The sequence below is a fragment of the Conger conger genome, chromosome 11 (genome assembly GCF_963514075.1).
Source record: "Conger conger chromosome 11, fConCon1.1, whole genome shotgun sequence".
Taxonomy (NCBI): domain Eukaryota; kingdom Metazoa; phylum Chordata; class Actinopteri; order Anguilliformes; family Congridae; genus Conger; species Conger conger.
Genome location: NC_083770.1, coordinates 1,472,341 through 1,483,357, shown reverse-complemented (window position 1 = coordinate 1,483,357; position 11,017 = coordinate 1,472,341). Strand labels below are relative to the sequence as shown.

The window sequence follows — 11,017 nt, the reverse complement described above, 5'->3', positions numbered from 1 at the left end:
ACTGATATGGCGCAAGCCTAATTCAGAGGATTTAATTTGAGTGCATTTGCTCTTGAACAGCAGAAGTAGGATTTGATTTGAGTGCATATGCTCTTGAACAGCAGAAGTAGGATTTGATTTGAGTGCATATGCTCTTGAACAGAAGTAGGATTTGATTTGAGTGCATATGCTCTTGAACAGCAGAAGTAGGATTTGATTTGAGTGCATATGCTCTTGAACAGCAGAAGCAGGATTTGATTTGAGTGCCTATGCTCTTGAACAGCAGAAGTAGGATTTGATTTGAGTGCATATGCTCTTGAACAGAAGTAGGATTTGATTTGAGTGCATATGCTCTTGAACAGAAGTAGGATTTGATTTGAGTGCATATGCTCTTGAACAGAAGTAGGATTTGATTTGAGTGCATATGCTCTTGAACAGCAGAAGTAGGATTTGATTTCAGTGCATATGCTCTTGAACAGCAGAAGTAGGATTTGATTTCAGTGCATATGCTCTTGAACAGCAGAAGTAGGATTTGATTTGAGTGCATATGCTCTTGAGCAGCAGAAGTAGGATTTGATTTGAGTGCATATGCTCTTGAACAGCAGAAGTAGGATTTGATTTGAGTACATATGCTCTTGAACAGCAGAAGTAGGATTTGATTTGAGTACATATGCTCTTGAACAGCAGAAGTAGGATTTGATTTGAGTGCATATGCTCTTGAACAGCAGAAGTAAATCCGACTGAATCCATTTCCATACTTTTGTTTTCAATTCAGAATGTTCCCGTAAAGCCCCTTCCATACATGTTTGGTATGCTCAACAAGCTAAAAACTGTCTATCGTTATGCATCAGTAGAACAGTCTATTTATACATACTTCTATAAGTGATGCCCTTTCTGCCATGTATTTGCATTTTAACCCAATTGCATATTTCATTCAACACACATAATGTATTTTCAGTTTTCAGCTGAGCGTGTTTCATTTACTAATAATTTATTAGATCCAAATATGCCATTGAAAAACATCCCATGTAATTTGTGGTTGTTCCATTAGTGGAAATTACAGAATTTGCGAAACATACCCTTTAAACAGCATATGAAAGCATGAAGCTTCAATCGGAGTAATTACAGTCCAAAATTTGCTATCCTCATTCAGAAACTCTTACAATAAGTAGATTTAGTGGTAATATGGCCAGTGTTTAGATACAAAAAAAGAGAGAGAATGGGAAATATCACTGAAAAGTATGAAGATACATGGATGGAGAAACTGAATAATGAAAGAGAATAATGTGTGAGCAGCAGATCACATTACATAATCCAAAATACTATGTTAACACATTTTGTAGCAATATTACTATTGATCAAATTAACTGACAAAATGAATGGATCCATTCAAATGGGACCCTAGGGTTCACTGTTCTGTCACAGCAAGGCGTTCCAGTTTTCCAGCTGCCTCCTCGGTCATAACCACTGATTTCTTTTCTGGACTCGGTGTGTTAGGATAGTCTCTTTCTCCGAAGATGGTGCTGCCCACACGTACATTAGTGGAGCCAACTTCAATCTGGTTTGAAGAAATAAAGGATATTAACAAAAAATAAGTATCTGTGCAGTTGTTCAAACAGGTGTTCATAATCCAATCATTTAAAATGAGTGCTGAATTGTAGAATTCTACAGGGAGTCATTCACGTGCAGATTTCGGCAGATTTGTGTCGTAAGTGATGAACAATTTAACTCCATATACTGCAGATGGCGCAAGTCGATACTGTAGATCAGGGGGGTCAAACTGAATACCCAGGGGGCCGCAGTGTCTGCGGGTTTTTGTGGTTGCCTTTCAATCAGCTGTCAATTAAGGCCTTGGGAACAAGGTGTGTGGATTATTTAGCCAATTAAAAACTTAAATGAACCACAGGTGCCGGGAACAACCTGAAAACCAGCAACACTTCGGCCCTCCAGGACTTCTTAACCCATGTCCTGCAATCTTTTCTTTAAAAAAATATATATTTTTTTTTTCTTAAATCCCCATTTTTCTCCCAATATGGTGGCCAGTTGCATCCTGTTTATCATGAGACTCCCTCCCCAGACTGAGGCAGGCCACGCTGACTCCCTCCCCAGACTGAGACAGGCCACACTGACTCCCTCCCCAGACTGAGACAGGACACACTGACTCCCTCCCCAGACTGAGAATGGCCACACTGACTCCCTCCCCAGACTGAGACAGGACACACTGACTCCCTCCCCAGACTGAGAATGGCCGCACTGACTCCCTCCCCGGACTGAGACAGGCCGCGCTGACTCCCTCCCCGGACTGAGACAGGCCGCACTGACTCCCTCCCCAGACTGCCACACGCCTCACTGACTCCCTCCCTGGACTGAGAGAGGCCTCACTGACCCCTTCCCCAGACTGAGACAGGCCGCACTGACTCCCTCCCCAGACTGCCACACGCCTCACTGACTCCCTCCCCAGACTGAGAGAGGCCTCACTGACCCCTTCCCCAGACTGAGACAGGCCACGCTGACTCCCTCCCCAGACTGAGAGAGGCCTCACTGACCCCTTCCCCAGACTGAGACAGGCCACGCTGACTCCCTCCCCGGACTGAGACAGGCCACGCTGACTCCCTCCCCGGACTGAGACAGGCCACGCTGACTCCCTCCCCGGACTGAGACAGGCCGCACTGACTCCCTCCCCACACTGCCACACGCCTCACTGACTCCCTCCCCAGACTGAGAGAGGCCTCACTGACCCCTTCCCCAGACTGAGACAGGCCACACTGACTCCCTCCAGAGACTGAGACAGGCCACGCTGACTCCCTCCCCGGACTGAGACAGGCCGCACTGACTCCCTCACCAGACTGAGACAGGCCGCACTGACTCCTTCCCCAGACTGAGACAGGCCACACTGACTCCCTCCAGAGACTGAGACAGGCCACGCTGACTCCCTCCCCGGACTGAGACAGGCCGCACTGACTCCCTCACCAGACTGAGACAGGCCGCACTGACTCCCTCCCCAGACTGCCACACGCCTCACTGACTCCCTCCCTGGACTGCGATTCCGAGGCCATCAGGGACGCTTGCATGTTCGGTCCTCCACGCCGAGCCCCTGTACCTACCCCCACCCTCAGAGCAGCATCCTATCCCCACCCTCAGAGCCCCTGTACCTACCCCCACCCTCAGAGCCCCTGTACCTACCCCCACCCTCAGAGCGCCTGTACCTACCCCCACCCTCAGAGCAGCATCCTATCCCAGTGCCAGCAGCTGTATGCTTTAAAATAAAAATAGTGCAAAGTTAATAATTCATACTGAGTACTGAATACGTACTTCAACAGGAAATACTCACCGCATGTTCAAAATCTGTGGACATGCCCATACTGAGTTCCACATCCTCCAGCGGAAGCTGCAGACTCTCACACAACTCCCTACGACGCTTCAGCAGCATCTGCAGCAGAGCGCACACTGCTCATTACACTGCTCACTGCACTGCTCATTACACTGTTCACTGCACGGCTCACTGCACTGTTCATCACACTGCTCACTGCACTGCTCATTACACTGTTCACTGCAAGGCTCACTGCACTGTTCATTGCACTGCTCACTGCACTGTTCATTACACTGCTCACTGCACTGCTCATTACACTGTTCACTGCAAGGCTCACTGCACTGTTCATTGCACTGCTCACTGCACTGCTCACTACACTGCTCACTGCACTGCTCATTATATTGCTCACTGCACATGACACTGCTTACTGCACTGCTCACTACACTGCTCACTGCACTGCTCATTATATTGCTCACTACACTGCTCACTGCACATTACACTGCACATTACACTGCTGATTACACTGCTGACTGCTCACTGCACTGCTCATTACACTGCTCACTACACGGCTCACTGCACTTCCAGCTTTTATTCACTCTATAAAAATGTTGCTACAGTGCTAAAGTATTAACTGTACCTGGAAGTCTGGGTTGGGGCCCTCGGTGAGGTCATATCCATGACGACCAATGGTCATCAGTCCCACGAAGTGTAGGGCAGGGCAACGAGAGATGATATATTTTACCGTGTTAACGGTCTCCTCTGGAGCCAATCCATGCTTACCTGAGAAAAACAGTGAGGATATCAACATACTTTAATTTAGTTATAACTAACTTCTAAAAATAAAATGCTACAAATTGAAAACAATGTAGGAGAAAATACAAATGCAAAACAATTTGCAATACTGAGAATCCCAAATGTATAACAGGTGAACCTATACAATTTCTGAATCATTACCTCCAAGACTACAAGTGTGCAAAATCTAAGGATGATATGCAGTATGGCCTGGTGCCCCTTACTGTCTCCACATCTAACCAAAATTGTAAGGAAATCCTGGAAATAAGAATTTTTTTTATACAAATCAACTGTTTTGACTAATGAAACTAACTTTTACATCTTTTTTCAATTGAGAATTATTATATATTCATCAGTATAGGTTCTAAGATATCTACAGTGGGCTCCAGAATTATTGGCACCTTGAATAAAAAAGGAGAAAAAAGACTGCATATAGTAAACGTGGATAATGATCTATATTTTATGTTCAAACATACCGGAAATCTTGTACTTTTATTTCAATACATTTCGTCTCATGTTTCAACGTTTTTTATTGAGTAATCTCATGTTCGGAAAAGCCACAGATGCCAAATTTATTGGCACTCGTGTAACAATTACTGTAAATAAAATCAAACAATGTGAAACTGGCAATACAATTTAACTTAATTTAGTTAAGCTCAGTCTAAAGGAACTATATTGTGTCATTCAATCACTTCCTGTTTCACAAAAGTATAAATGAGGTAACAAGCATGCAAAATCCATTTGTCAACCATTAGCATGGGAAAAGCAGTTTAAGAATTGCAGAGACTGGCTGTCTTGGAGGCTAAAAAAACTACATAAAATGCCACCTCCATAGCAACACACTCTTTGGAAGGGTGCCACAAAGTTTTGCATGGAGGAATGGTCAAAAATCCCTCGAATGTGTTCTCTAACCTTATCACAAATTATAGGAAAATGACTCAGGTTGTCATTTTTGCGACGGGTGTTTAAACAAAGTATTAAACCAGTGGTGCCAATAATTTTTCATTTGAAAAATGTAAGCCAAAAAAACTGTCCAAACCCCAAACTCTGAAAATGAATACAATTTTTTTTTTGTCCTTTATAAAACCAAAACATGTAATCAATTCACTCCTGTACGCTTTCTGTACTCTAAAGTTTGTCGAGTTTTGCTTCAAGGGCATTTCAAAACAAAATTTCATTGTGCAATGAATTTGCAGAAAGAATGCTAAGTTCACTAGCTGACCTGGGACAGTGCTCTAATTTCAGCTACTTACAGCCCAGTACAAACGAGCATCATTTGCAAAGGTTAAGAATTGCCTTTTGAATTGTCTTTGGCTAATGCTAACAAAACAATATAAAAAATATGACAGCAAATATTAATAAATGTTACAAGAATTAATACATACATCTTTGCCGTCTTTGTACAGTATAGTGGCTTCAGAAAGTATTCAGACCCTTTCACTTTTTGCACACTTGGTGTTGTAAATGTAATTTTAAATGGATAAAACTGCAAAGTTTACTGGTGTAAAAACTTCAAGGTGGACGAGGGATTACGAATATCGAGTGAATTTAACCAAGATTCCGTCCCTTAATTAGCCTATAACATAACGCAATACTTTAGAAATGAGAATGCTATAAAGAAATGCGCTATAGCATTGTCAAACTTGAATCTGAATGGTGTCAATCGGTTAAAATATGTGTCCAACCTGAGAAGCCAGTTGAATCGTTTTGGCTGCTTTAAGATGCATAACAGCAGTTTGGACTGTTGAAAACTCAATGGGTAGAACTGTTCAGGCTGTTTACCACTAGAATCAATATCAAAATAGCATCGATTGGCCAGTTGGTGGCACTATAGCCTAAGTCTGGCTCAATCATTTGCAGTATTCAAGGCCAAGCTAAAAAATTTAATGAATGTGCTTATGCAAGTAAGTCTCTTTCTTACAAGTCTCTTTAAAAGAAAGAGATTTTGAATTTTTTGAACATTGCTTAAATGACAAGCTGACAGAGCCATTTGCATGAAACATTTTTGTCAGTGAAATGTTGACATTTCAAAATAATATGGCTGTCAGGTATCAATAAATTATTGTGAGCGTGGCCAATGTTACGATAGCAGCTGTAACTCATGAACGCTTTGACCGGTCCACACCAAGTTTGGTACGCAAGTACACTCCTTGACTCTATAATAAGCAAAATTGGTCTAAATACCTATCCTAAGCATTTGACCAATTTGGTTGAAAATCTGTATCCATTTGATAGTCCCTACCATACTATCCAATGAAGAACATTTTTTTACAGGCTTAGCAATGGCTAATCATGAAACCTGATGGACATATTGACCTGTAGACTTGGTGCGCCTGTGTAAAATGTTGAATCAGCCTGTGTAAAATGTGGAATCAGCCTGTGTAAAATGTGGAATCAGTCTGTGTAAAATGTGGAATCAGCCCATTAGGGGGCACTATAGCACGGCCTGTAGTGTAGTGATTATGGTAAAATGACTGGGACACGCAAGGTCAGTGGTTCTAATCCCGGTCTAGCCAAAATAAGATCTGCACAGCCGTTGGGCCCTTGAGCAAGGCCCTTAACCCTGCATTGCTCCAGGGGAGGATTATCTCCTGCTTAGTCTAATCAACTGTACGTCGCTCTGGATAAGAGCGTCTGCCAAATGGCAATAATGTAATGTAATGTAATGTATAGCACAGGTGCAAAGTTTGAGAGAGGGTATCATTGGCTAACATACACATATATGGTTATCATTGGCTATGGTTAATGGAGAATCATAACATGCATCCGTAGATCTAGCTCCTTCAGCCAAACAACTGAAACTGACTGACCTATTTATGTTATTTGAAAAATGTATGACATTTTTAGTTGATTGCATTGAATCTTTAATGAAACAAACAATATTACATGTGTTAAAAATATATTATGATATTAAAATAATGTTTATGTCAATAACTGTATTTTTTGTGTGTATTTATTTGTATATGTAATGGGGAAAATGTAGAGGGGTAGGTAGAGTAGGGTAGTTACCTCCCAATAGATCATAATGTAATACCTCCCAACAGATCATAATGCAATACCTCCCAATAGATCATAATGCAATACCTCCCAATAGATCATAATGCAATACCTCCCAATAGATCATAATGCAATACCTCCCAATAGATCATAATGCAATACCTCCCAATAGATCATAATGCAATACCTCCCAATAGATCATAATGCAATACCTCCCAATAGATCATAATGCAATACCTCCCAATAGATCATAATGCAATACCTCCCAATAGATCATAATGCAATACCTCCCAATAGATCATAATGCAATACCTCCCAATAGATCATAATGCAATACCTCCCAATAGATCATAATGCAATAGCTCCCAATAGATCATAATGCAATACCTCCCAATAGATAGATAGGATTGTAGATTGACACCGGCACAGCCCAATAGCCCAACACTTCTTTTTAGAAAAAATTATAAAAAAAGATTTGTTTCGAATTTTATAATCCTTTTCATTAATTTTGTCAGTATCGGGTATTGCATGATGAAGCATATCTGACAGTATTATGAAGATAAAGACCACTGATACTCACTCTCCTCACCACTGGTGTTGATCTGCACCATGATCTTTAATCTCTGGGAGTTGGCTGCCCGCAGCCTTTGCCAGGAGCCATTGACCTTGTCCGCCAGCTTAACTGAGTCTATCGTCTCCACCATGAATAAGTTAGGCACACCTGTGGTTAAAGACAGTGCAGAGGAAAGAGGGCCATACAATTCACATGATAAAGAACTTCACAACTTATCTTCACAGAAGACAGTCAGTGGCTGTTGCCATGAATGAGATTCATAAAATGCAATTGGTTAAAATACCAATCATTGAGTCCATCTGAAAACACAATGCATCCCTTCACCACTATTATTCACCATAACCCCAAACCATTTTAACCAAAATTATATTTGTATTACTAGGTGGTTGCTAAGGTGTTGCTAGTTTGTTCCTAGGTATTGATAACAGCCAATCAGAGAGATTGGATGTGTGGCTATTTGTATAATGCAAGGAGACCATGTACGTATACAGAAGTGTTGTGTGCGAAACTAAGTATTCACTATATAGTCCACTATAGGGGATGGGCCATTTTTTAGGGTGTCAGAATTTTCGGCATCAAATCTGACTCTCTATACCCCACAATGCACCACAAAATGTAGGGTACAAACGATGTACAAACGTTGTACAAACAATGTGCAAACGATGTGCAAACGATGTGCATGACTCGATCACTGGAGAGATTTCTGTCAAGATGGTGACAGTTGAGCCTGCTGTGCTTGTCTATGTAAGGCTGACAAAACAGAACGTGCTCATGCTCACAAACACAAACGGCAACCACAACTTTACTAGTTATTATCATGGAAAAATAATTAGTACAAGTCCACAATGAGGCATGAAAACCTTTGTTCAAGAAAAAAAACAAAAAAACATTACAATTTTTGTTGCTTGGTCACCAACCCACTGACAGCTGATGCCACCATGCTCATTGCTTGTTTTTCCCCCATTTCTTTCAAATGTTCTGCACTCCTGCCTGAGAGAACGGGCAGCTTGGTTTTGCCAAGGTGGGTCTTTAGAGTTTGGCTGCCTGATCTTAAGAGGGGCTATCACATTCAAAATGGGAGAGCAGGATGTACAGTGCCTTCCATAACGTTTGGGACAAAGACCCATCATTTATTTATTTGCCTCTACACTCCGATTTGAGATTTGTAATAAAATGGTTAAATTGCACATGGTAAAATTTTAATAAAGGGCATTTTTATACATTGAAATTACAGCACTGTTTCTACACAGTCCTCCCAATTCAGGGCACCATAATGTTTTTGCTGTGTTATGTAAATGAAAGTAGTCATGTTCAGTATTTTGTTGCATATCCTTTGCATGCTATGACTGCTTGAAGTCTGCGATTCATGGACACCGCCAGTTGCTGGGGGTGTCTTCTCTGGTGATGCTCTACCAGGCCTGTAATTGCAGCCATTTTTAGCTCATGCTTGTTTCAGGGGCTAGTCCCCTTAAGTTTTCTATTCAGCATATGAAAGGCATGCCTAATTGGGTTCAGATCGGCCACTCCTTTAAAACTTTAGCAGTATGTTTGAGATCATCGTCTTGCTGTAGAATCAACCGCCGGCCAATGAGTTTTGAGGCATTCGCTTGAACTTGAGCAGATAGGATGTGTCTATACACTTCAGAATGAATCTTGCTACTACTTGAAAACTTCTTCAGGTTGGCCATCAATTCAGAACATTTAATGACTGTGTTCCTTCCTAACTGGATGTATTATATTGCAGCAGTGATTTCTGATTTGTTTTTGAAATAATGAAAAAGAGTCTGCTCCCAGGAAAGCCTCTTTCACTAACTTCATATCTTTTGTGTTTCTATCTTTGTATGGCCTTTTGTGTTCTGGCAGTATATGGCTCTTTGAAAGATGTAATGGTAGCTGCCTTCCATTTTGTGAGTAGCCGAGTAATGACGGCTTGTTGACCAGCAAGTTTTGATTTAACACGTTTCTTCCTCAGTTCACTTTTTGTGTCATACGTCTCTGTGTCATACGTCTTATGGATGGTTTTGAAATGTCTCATGGCGTTCCCTTTCTTTGCTGTGGTTCTGCTTGCCTGGCAAAGGAGACACACTGCTTTTGAATTAACTGATGTAAAAAAAGAGATTTTTCACAGTTCTCCCACTCGCTGTGAAAGTGATAGTTCTTTGGCCTATTAGTGCTCGACCCTGCACTAATTTTCACTTGAAAATGTACTTAAAATCAATAAGTAGATGTATATCAGCTGGCCAACAATGCTGGCGAAGGTGCAGGAAAGAGTGAGGTGGAGCACCGAGAAGCAGCGCAAGATGAAAGTATGACAGCCAGGTCTCCCGCATGGCACTGGGAGGCGCTAATGCTAATGCGCTAATGCTAAGAGTTCTAGTTATAACCGCAGAGCAATTTAATTAATGATAGTATAAGTTATACATTAACTTAAAAAATAATAATACGGAAGATCAACTTGAAATGACGTGAAGATCAACTAGTCAATTGCGATCAACCTTTTGGGCCCTTTTAGAGCACCATTGGCCTTGTTTTTTTATTTATGTTAGATTTTCAGTTAAAAAAAAGCTGCCACTCCCAGCCCAATGTCACAATTGGTGGAGAATGTGGGCAGAGTGCCCCCTGGTAGATAAGACAGATGTATCTTTTTTTGTTGCTTGGATAAAAGCTAGCAAATAAGGCCAATTAATTTTTTTTGACACTGTGAAGAGGAGACACAGAGGAGACCTGCAGGAAATCCCAGGGCCCATGCCAGGGCAGCACTCCTCCCAGCCAGCCCTACAGCCCTGGTAATGGAGGACAGTGAGGCTGGCCCCTGGGGGCCCCTGAGTGACCTCCTGCCCTCAGCTGCTGAGGCCTCCTGCTGTGCTGGTGAGCTGGAGGAAGAGGAGGATCAGGGTGTGGTGAGCTGGAGGAAGAGGAGGATCAGGGTGTGGTGAGCTGGAGGAAGAGGAGGATCAGGGTGTGGTGAGCTGGAGGAAGAGGAGGATCAGGGTGTGGTGACTTGGAGGAAGAAGAGGATCAGGGTGTGTGGACAGCAGGTACCACGTCTAACACGTCTGGCTTGCAAGCAGGCCCTCCACACGAGGGTCCCCTGCAGATCAACTGCCCAGAACAACATGTACACAAAGTTTCAGCGATTGCTTGTCTGGAGTGCAATTTGGGCAGCAACAAGAACAATGCCCAAGAATGCCATTGGCTCTGGCAGTTGGAACCATTTTTCAACCAATTGCTGTACAGCTGTACAATGTTTTGACACATTTGACGGCCCAACAAATGTATACTTTGAAGCCCGAATTTAAGGACTATAAACACAGGCAGAGGGTTACACACTTATTTACAAAGCCATTATAAGTTAACTTCTTAAC

The 11,017-nt window shown here is 42.2% G+C and overlaps 1 protein-coding gene across 4 annotated transcripts in view; it reads right to left on the bottom strand.

Moving 5' to 3' along the window:
- Positions 1-950: 950 nt before the first annotated feature.
- The window catches only part of plpbp (pyridoxal phosphate binding protein), a 49,495-nt gene continuing 39,428 nt past the window's right edge, over positions 951-11,017 (bottom strand). For all 4 annotated transcript variants that reach the window (XM_061260581.1, XM_061260578.1, XM_061260580.1 and 1 more), the window contains 4 exons: positions 7,659-7,799; positions 3,927-4,069; positions 3,311-3,409; positions 951-1,537 (listed from right to left, as the gene is read on the bottom strand). In XM_061260581.1, coding sequence (XP_061116565.1) covers positions 1,388-1,537; positions 3,311-3,409; positions 3,927-4,069; positions 7,659-7,799 — 533 coding nt within the window. In that variant the 3' untranslated portion in view covers positions 951-1,387. The remainder of the gene's footprint in view (positions 1,538-3,310; positions 3,410-3,926; positions 4,070-7,658; positions 7,800-11,017) is intronic.